This window comes from Berghia stephanieae, chromosome 1 (assembly GCF_034508935.2).
Source record: "Berghia stephanieae isolate SIO BIC M18660-M18661 chromosome 1, UCSD_Bste_1.3, whole genome shotgun sequence".
Taxonomy (NCBI): domain Eukaryota; kingdom Metazoa; phylum Mollusca; class Gastropoda; order Nudibranchia; family Aeolidiidae; genus Berghia; species Berghia stephanieae.
Window position 1 is genome coordinate 104,869,588 of NC_088360.1, and position 10,000 is coordinate 104,879,587.

A 10,000-nucleotide genomic window follows, 5' to 3' on the forward strand; every position below is an offset into this window, starting at 1 on the left:
ACTCGAATCCAGGACCTTCCGATTCAAAAGCGAGTGTCATATACTAGACCACACCCACAAATGACTGCTTTAAAACTTTGCCCGTTCCCACAATATTTGCCCGATTGCTCTATTTTTTAAAGAAAACAAATATAAAGATATTTGTCACCAGAATCAACACAGATCAGGCTTTGCAGCTATGTGGTCTTGTGGTGTGACACTCGCTTTCGGATCGGAAGGTCCTGGGTTCGAGCTTCGCTTGGCGCATTGTTGAGTCCTTTGAAAAGGCTCTCTCACCGTACTCAGGTGGAAATTGAGTACAAGGCAGTTAACAGCGTTGTCTCTGTCGAAATAAATTGTAATATCGCCTAACAGGCGTCATAACTCGTCTACGTGTTACGTGTTGCTATTGGTCAGGGACCATTTGTAAAGCGTTTGAGCACGTTTCGTGGATATTGCACTTTATAAAAGCTCAATTTTTGTTGTTGTTGTTGTTGTTCTTTTGTTATTTTTTAAATCGTTATCAGAAAATTCAAGACTTTTCTTCAATTTTAAATTATTTTGTTGTTGAAGTACCTATTTTTAACCTTTTTAACGCACTCAATCCCAGAGATTTTTGCTTCTTTTCAAAATTGGAAGAAATGTATTAAAAATGAGCATGTACATAGATAGTTTTATTCAACTATCATTTACATGCAAAAACTAAAAACGTTAGCTTTGATACTACGCCTTTAATTTATCTAAAAAATGTAATAAATAGGCATGGGGCAAAAGTAACCCGGGTAAACTAGGCTACAGATATAGTCGGTGTTAGGGTTGAATGAGTTAACCAGTTAACTGCTTTACTCTGCAAACATTCGAATTAAGAAATTTGGCCAGAAAACTCGTCCTTCAAATATCGATCGATTTAAATGACCATAATCTTAGCAAAAACTCTCAAACCTGGGACGTCGCCATGTATATCCAGGTTTCAGAGTTATTACCGGGATGAGGGTTATTTAAACAGATCGATATTTGAAGGACGACTTTCTGGCCAAATTTTTTAATGCACGAGTCTCTCCAGAGTTAGGCAGTTTACTGGTTAGAGATAATGATATGTATTATAAAGGACATTGTCACATGTTATATTGATAGAATGCTGATGATGTCACCCAGGTTTTTGTTATTGTTTTTTTTTTTGCCATCCATGTTTATGAGTCTTTTTCTTTCAGTTTATCCCGCAGTTTGAAGGGTTGCCACAATGAATGTCACATCTCCATGCATCTCGGTTCAGCACATCATCTTCCTCCAGGCCCAGTTCTTTCATATCACCCTTTACCTTATCCCACCATCTTGTCCCTTTTTCCTCTTTCCCGCTATTTGTAAGTCCAATACTTTCCTTCCCACAAACTCCCGCTCTCGTCTCTTTACATGTCCGAACCATTTCAATCTATCTTCTCTCATCTTTATTACTCTATGTTTATGAGTAATTCTCACTTAACTGTATTAACCAGACTATAAACGACCAAGAGTACACATACTTGCGTGTTTTCCGTTAAATTCCCGATGACAAATTTGTGAGCTTCTTAGCCATGCGCATACTATCTCTCACAACATTGCCATCGGGAAGTATAACAGACCAACAACAAAACGATGTGTAACCATGAAATTTTATAGTCTGGTTAATCCAGTTTAGTGAGAATTGACTCATAAACGTGGATGGCAAAAAACAACAACAAAGACCTGAGTGATGTCTATCTATATCTACGATATGTTCATCTGTCATGTGTGTACCTATTTGTTGTTTTTCAGGCTCCTATTCCAGAATCCAAGAAATCTGTAAGTCTTTGATCCATCATACTTGGAACTTTTATATTTAAAAAAAAATGAGCTTTTATAAAGCGCAACATCCACTAAGCGTGCTCAAAGCGCTTTAACAATGGCCCCTGACCAACAACAACACGTAACATGTAGAACGAGACATGACGTATGTGAGGCGATATTACAATTTCTATTCCGACAGAGACAAATCTGTTAACGGCCAGGTACTCATTTTACACCTGAGGACGACGAGAGAATGTGAGTAAAAAGCCTTTTCCAAGGACTCAACTATGCACCGAGCGAGGCTCGAACCCAGGACCTTCCGATCCGAAAGCTAGTGTCATACCACTTGACCACATAGCCTCACAATACAATACTGAATGGAAACTATTTTGAGACTTTGATATTTAACCATTTACATGCCGCACTTGAGTTTTTTGCCAAGATTAGGGACATTTAAATCGATCGATATTTGAAGGACGACCTTTCTGGCCACATTTTTAAATACGGTTTTTCCAGAATACCTGGTTAACTAAGATATTTATTTTAGTAATAAAAGGGATCACCAATCACTAGCTTAGTTGGCAGACAACTCAACTTGCACGCATACACACCGGGTTCAAATCCACCAAGGGTGGGTTTTCTAGACTCTCCTTCTACTCAAGTGTGAATGAAGACTTAGGTTTAAATCTAATTTGCCAGAATGTTCTTTCCAATAAAAAAAAGTAGTCATTCGGAGCCACTGGGCGCATGGAGCCGGAGTTTATCCCGGTTTCAATAGCGTGAATTGAAACGGACAATATCAATTGCTTCCTAACCTTTGGATAGTATATGAATAATTTTTAAATCACAATATGCTTCATGTTTCAATATATCGTTTTGATTTCCCATTCTCAGCCTACCGTCCAGGCAAAGAATATGTGTACCAATATGACACTCAAGTGTTGACGGGACTCCCCCAGACCTCCAAGGTCCATGCAGGTTTCAGACTCAGCTGCCTTGCCCGTGTCCAGTTCAACACAGCCAGTAAGGTCCGTGTTGTCTTTGAGAAGATTACTCTCTACCGCATCAACGAGCCTGTTGTCCAATGGAAGGTGAGTTAGAAATCCATTAGCTTGAACTTGTTAATAATTTCATGATTTTGATAGTGTTGAATATTAAGTTATGATGATGATGATGATGATGATGATGATGATGATGATGATGATGATGATGATGATGATGATGATGGTGATGATGATGGTGGTGGTGATGCATGGTGATGATGATGATGGTGGTGATGGTGATGATAATGATGGTGGTGGTGGTGGTGATGGTGGTGGTGATGATGATGGTGGTAGTGGTGGTGATGGTCACCTTGTGACTGGCTGACTATGTCATGAGGATATGAATCTTACTTTGGAACTATGTCATGAGGATATGAATTCTCACTCTGTGTTGACTGACTATGTCATGAGGACATGCATTCTCACTTTTAGACTGACGATGTCAATAGGACATGAATTCTCGCTCTGTGACTGACTGCGTCATGAGGAAATGAATTCTCTATCTAACACTTTAATTTGATCCCCACCAGGCAACTGAGCGTTTGATGCCAGAGGAATTCCTCAAAGATTTGACCGGAGATGAGGCAAACACCATGGCATACTATCTGCAGATACCCTTCGGATTTGAGTGAGTGTTGATTGCTGTTGCATACATTGGCCATGTAGTCTAGTGGTATGACACTTGCTTTCAGATCGGAAGGTCCTATGTTCGAGACTACCTCAGCGCATAGCTGAGTCCTCGCAAAAGGTTCTTTGCTCACATTTTCTCTCCGTACTCAGGTGTAATATGAGTCACTGTCCAAAATTATTGTAATATCGCCTAACAGGTGTCATGTCTCGTCTTACATGTTATGTGTTGCTGTTGGTCTGAGACCCCTTGTAAAGCGCTTTGAGCACGTTTAGTGGATACTGCTCTATATAAAAGGTCAAGTAAAATACAGCATTTGACACGAACAACCAAACAAACCATACCGCTCATTTAAATTCAATACAAAGCAATGAAATAGAAGTAATAAGACATGAAAGTTAGATCAGGACAGAGAAGGATGGAAACTGTTTGTCTGTGGCCTATATCCTGACCAAGGGTGAAAAAAAAGGCAATGATGATGATTTTATGTCACGAACAACCAAACAATCCATACCGTTCATTTCAATTTAATACAAAGCAATAAAATTCGTGTAAAAATCCACTTTCAGAAAAATGGAATATTTATAAAAGGAAATATAGTAAAAAAATATTTCATTTTAAACTTGAGCATTTATACAGAGGAGTATCTACTAAACGTGCTCAAAGCGCTTTACAAAGGGTCCCTGACCAACAGCAACACGTAACATGTCGATCGAGACATGACGCTGTTAGAAGATAATACATTTTTTTCTTCCGAAGGAGACAACGTTGTTAATGTGCAGGTACTCATTTTACATGAGTACGATGAGAGAATGTGAGTAAAGAGCCTTTTCCAAGGACTCAACTATGCGCCGAGCGAGACTCGAACTCAAGACCTTCCGATCCGAAATCGAGTGTCATACTACAAGACCACATAGTCACACAAAAGGAAAAATTGGAGATTGCGTGCTGGGGCCTATGGCAGTAAGATACAAAATTGAGTAAAATGTTTTCGAAAATCAAGAAACAGAATTGGGCTCAAAAGATTTCTTCAGGAACGAAATCCAGAAACATTGAAAACGATGATATGATATTATTGCTTTCTCAACAAATATAATTGATATAAACACAATTAACAGTATGTGATCAATTACATCAATCATTTATTCAATGTTAGATTGATTAACACTCTCCTAACTGGCCACTTTCCGGAATATCCCCAAAACTTCACACCCAATCTATACAATAATATTTTTTCACTCAAACACAGACGCTCTTCGTTCTTGCTATTCATAATTCTTCTTCTAAACGAACTCTTCAACACAATGTTAATATAGAACTTTAACTATAGCAAATATTTTGGTTTAAATATTATGACGTACAAAAGAAATCAGAATGAGAAAAATGTTGGCTGCATCGTAACGAATGTGACGATTTTCATTTGGGTGGTAAGGAGGAGGTTAACAAATGTCAGGCTGTGGAAGATTGCGAAATTAATTAATTCATCATTTATTTTTACTTTTCAGCTATGACGACGGCCAGGTGTTGAAAATCCTCCTTGAGGACTCCGAGACCAGCTGGTCTGCCAACATCAAACGTGGTTTCACCTCCTTGTTTGAGATGAACCTGGAGAAGAGATATCTGTTGGATGAGTCCTTCCCTGCCATCAAGTCTAGCACACCTCCCCACGCCAACTGGTACAATGTCTTTGAGGTAAGCCATGATACTAAACCTCAATAATTACTTCTAGCATATTTGAGACATACTAGCCATCCCCTCCCTCACTCCAACTGGTACAATGTCTTTGGGGCAAGATACACAACAAAGCATCAATCATTACTTCTGGCATATGTGAGACATGACGCCTGTTAGGCGATATTACACCATTTTACACATGATTACGTCGAGAGAATGTGAGTAAAGAGCCTTTTCCAAGGATTCAACTATGCGCCGAGCGAGGCTCGACCCCAGGACCTCCCGATCCGAAAGCGAGTGTCAAACCACAAAACCACATAGCCGCAACCAACAGGTACTGTAAATCAACTTTACTTATTTCCCTTCCTTCAGCGTTCAACCCCCAGTTACTGTATAAAATATTTATGTATTTCTCTTCCAAAGCATTCAACCCCCCGTTACTGTATAAAATCTTTATATATTTCTCTTCCAAAGCATTCAACCACCAGTTACTGTATACAATCTTTATATATTTCTCTTTCAAAGCATTCAACCCCCAGTTACTGTATAATATCTTTATATATTTCTCTTCCAAAGCATTCAACTACCAGTTACTGTATAAAGTCTTTATATATTTCTCTTCCAAAGCATTCAACCTCCAATTACTGTATAATATCTTTATATATTTCTCTTCCAAAGCATTCAACCCCCATTTACTGTATAAAATCTTTATATATTTCTCTTCCAAAGCATTCAACCACCAGTTACTGTATAAAATCTTTATATATTTCTCTTCCAAAGCATTCAACCCCCAGTTATTGTATAAAATCTTTATGTATTTCTCTTCCAAAGCATTCAACTACCAGTTACTGTATAATATAATCTTTATTTATTTCCCTTCCTTCAGCGTTCGACCACCGGTGACTGTGCCACTCTGTACACCGTGACCCCCAACACTGGCAACGACCACATGTACGTGACCAAGACACGTGACTACAACAGATGCATCAACAGACCAGTCTACCTCAACTCTATGTGGGATGGACAAATGACACAAGATGCCCAAAAGGTAAAATTGACATCTCACTTACGTATTGTTGACTTTTTATAAATATACCATCCAGTAATGCCGTACTTTGCTCATCCTGTTTTTCTGATAAAGGGGAAACTCGAATCGTCCACATTATCTGTTTTCATTTATTAAATTGAAGCTTAAATTCAATTTTACATTGTTATTTATTTCTTCGAGCTTAGAGCAGCAACATTTATATTATCCAAAGGGTAGTAAGCACTTGCTTTTGTCCGTTTCACGCTACAGAAACCGGGGTAAGAAACCGAAGGACTATATTTATGTTTTTGTTATATCATCCTCCAGGACAACCCCTTGCTGAGCGGAGCCACCCTGAAGTACAACGTCAGAGGAAATGACAGGAAGTTCCTCATCTTGAGTACTGTAGGTGAAGGTCACATTGTCTTCACTCCCTACAAGAACCAGGAACAAGTCAGGACCAGCCTCAAGTAAGGACACGTTTATCTCATATTATACAACGGTACACATCTCAGTCCATAAAAATAATAAGATTCAACAGTCTGATGTCACGTCCGCTCTGCAACCACAAGCTTGGTTATCAACAAAGAAAATCGGTACTTTTTATTCTTCATGCTGTCTAGAACTTTTTCACATGTCATGTGATCAGAATGTATAAAAAGTCAAAACATGATCAGATTTATAATGTTTTTCTTCTCTGGATCTATAGAATAATTTCAAAAAAGGTAATAATATCCCAAAAAGGCAAAATGCCGATGTATTTTAGACGCCAAATGGTAAATAGAAAAGAGTCCTTCGGGGCATTTGGGCCCGTGGAGGTTCCTCTGGTTTCTATAACCTTTGAGTAGGACGCTAGTCTATCACCGGAAGTTCCTCACCTTGAGTGCTGTAGGTGAAGGCCACATTGTCTTCACTCCCTACAAGAACCAGGAACAAGTCAGGACCAGCCTCAAGTAAGGACAAACAATAGGAACACATTGTCTCAAACAGCCTATGTCGGATTATATATATATATATATATATATATATATATATATATATATATATATATATATTTGAGCAGCCCTGTTGTTATTCTTTATATTATAAGAAGATTAGCCCCATTTACTAACTTGTCATAGTTGCACTGCGGTTGAGGCCTGTGCAATTGGTCTCTATAATATACAAGAAGAAGAAGAAGAAGAAGAAGAAGTGGAAGAAGAAGAAGAAGAAGAAGAAGAAGAAGAAGAAGAAGAAGAAGATGATGATGATGATGATGATGATGATGATGATGATGATGATGATGATGATGATGATGATGATTTTGTTGAATATACATTGGGACGGCGTGACTCGGCGGTACCCGGTCTTTGATTCAGACCCCAACGGTACCGACTTCGAATACCTGCTGCGCTGTGTCGCCTGCAGCAAGTCACCTTGACCTAGCTCAGTTTGGGTTATTCCAACACATGGGTTATTCCAGTCTTCTCTTAGAATATAGACCCTAAAGACTAATTCTCCCTATTGGATGAATAAAGGGAGTTGTTTCTTTACATTATAATCATAAATATAATCCCTCTTGTCTATCCATAACCAACAGCCAAACCCTGTACTTGAAGGATTCCAGGTGGATCGGCCGTGAAGTCCAAGAGATCCCCGAGGTCCACCATGGTGAACACAAGAAGGACACCCTGAGAATGACCCTGCCATCCAGACCCGTGGATTGCCAGGACCCATTCTTGCCCTGCCAGGAAGAGCCCAAACAGATCAATCGTAGAGAAGACGTCTACAGCGCTGACAAGGTTGTTGAACTTAACCATTTTCTAAAACTTTTACTTATATTTTATTCTAGTCGGATTTGAGGTCTTGTTGTATGATTCTCGCTTTCGGATCGGAAGGTCCTGGGTTCGAGCCTCACTCGGCGCATAGTCGAGACCTTGGAAAAGACCCTATACTCACATTTTCTGACCGTAGTCAGGTGTAAAATGAGTACCTGGGCGTCAGCAGCGTTGTCTCTGTCGGAAAAATTGTAATATCACGTAACATGGCGTCATGTCTCGTTCTACGTGTTACTGGTAGTCAGGGTACCTTTGTAAAGCGCTTTGGACACATTAATTTAGTGGATATTACGCTAAATGAAAGCTCTTGTTAGCCTCAAGATCGTGTATTCAGTATGCAATCCGGAACTAGCAGTAGTAGCGTATGGCTACATCTCCACACTGGAAGTCTCCAGACAGTCATTAGATTCATCACCGCAGTTGAAAACAGTCTCGAAACCTCCCGCCATCTCGTCACAGGGCAGTGTAAGATTATGTGGTCTGCTTTCTCTGGCGTTACCTAACAATGGGGACAATTGGTTCCCGCCATCTCGTCACAGGGCGGTGTAAGATTATGTGGTCTGCTTTCTCTGGCGTTACCTAACAATGGGGACAGTCAGCTGACTCCCTCAGACCCCATTGATGCATGTTTGCAGCAGTCCTGTCGTGGCCTGTCAAAAAAAATTGAACATTTATATAGCGCAATATCCACCAAACGTGCTCAAAGCGCTTTACAAGGTGTCCCTGGTAAACAGCAACATTTAACATGTAGGACGGGACATGACGCCTGTTAGGCGATATTACAATTTTTCGGACAAAGACAACGCTGTTAACGGCCAGGTACTCATTTTACACCTGAGTACGGTGAGAGAATGTGAGAGAATGTCCTTTTCCAATGACTCAACTATGCGCCGAGCGCGAGGCTCGAACCCAGGACCTTCCGATCCGAAAGCGAGTTTCATACCACTAGACCACATAGCCGCACAGCCGCCTGTCAGTAGTCGGTTTGAGGCGACCCACTGTTTTCAATTGACATTCCTGAAGCCTGGCATAAATTCCGTTGGGTCTTTGATTACCCGAGCTTACTCAGAACTTAAAGAAGGAAGGGGGGGGGGGGGGGCGATGTACTTGAAACGGAATAATTGGAAGGAAAAAAATAGGAACCGTAGTACGAAGACAAAGAAGTTAAAGAAAATTGAGTGTTTAAAATAATAAGATTGAGTGAATAAAGGAAAAAATTGATGGTAATGATGACGATGATGATGATGATGAGGAAAAATTTGATGGTGATAATGACGATGGTGATGATGGTGATGATAATGTGGATGATGATGATGATGATGATGATGATGATGATGATGAGGAGGAGGAGGAGGAGGAGGATATTGATGATGATGATGATGATGATGATGACGACGACGACAACGATGATGATGATGATCATGATGATGATGTTGATGATAATGGACTTTCTGATATCCCCAACCATTGCTCCTATTTTATCGTTAATTGTATCCATTTCCTATAATACAGTTAACCAATTTCAATAACCTTTACATATCCTATCACCTATGCCTGTTTCCAGATTTATCTTCATCTTACAATGGCTGCCAGAAATACCCGTGAAATCACTTCCGAGGAATCTCTCCAACATATTAGAATTGTCAAGGATATGCTGAAGACTTCTCCTGAGCCCATCATCAAGAAACTCTGGGAGAAACTTTACACCTCAAAGGTCAACCCCCAGGCTGACATCGACAGGCTTAGCGCGTAAGTAACTAACAGTATAACTATATTATATGCGGTTATGTGGTCTTGTGGTATGACACTCGCTTTTGGATCGGAAGAGCCTGGGTTCGAGCCTTGCTCGGCGCATAGTTGGGTCCTTGGAGAAGGCTCTTCACTCACATTCTCTCTCCGTACTCAGGTGTAAAATGAGTACCTGGCCGTTAACAGCGTTGTCTCTGTCACAAAAATTATAATATCGCCAAACAGGCGTTATGTTTCGATCTACATGTTACGTATTGCTGTTGGTCAGGGACCCCTTGTA

At 40.0% G+C, this 10,000-nt stretch overlaps 1 protein-coding gene across 2 annotated transcripts in view; it reads left to right on the top strand.

Annotated features, from left to right (window-relative positions):
* The window catches only part of LOC144962656 (uncharacterized), a 66,011-nt gene that overhangs the window by 1,717 nt on the left and 54,294 nt on the right, over positions 1-10,000 (top strand). For both annotated transcript variants that reach the window (XM_078895768.1, XM_078895769.1), the window contains exons 3-10: positions 1,771-1,797; positions 2,677-2,873; positions 3,356-3,453; positions 4,959-5,145; positions 6,014-6,175; positions 6,482-6,624; positions 7,734-7,935; positions 9,536-9,720. In XM_078895768.1, the coding sequence (XP_078751894.1) occupies positions 1,771-1,797; positions 2,677-2,873; positions 3,356-3,453; positions 4,959-5,145; positions 6,014-6,175; positions 6,482-6,624; positions 7,734-7,935; positions 9,536-9,720 (1,201 nt within the window). The remainder of the gene's footprint in view (positions 1-1,770; positions 1,798-2,676; positions 2,874-3,355; positions 3,454-4,958; positions 5,146-6,013; positions 6,176-6,481; positions 6,625-7,733; positions 7,936-9,535; positions 9,721-10,000) is intronic.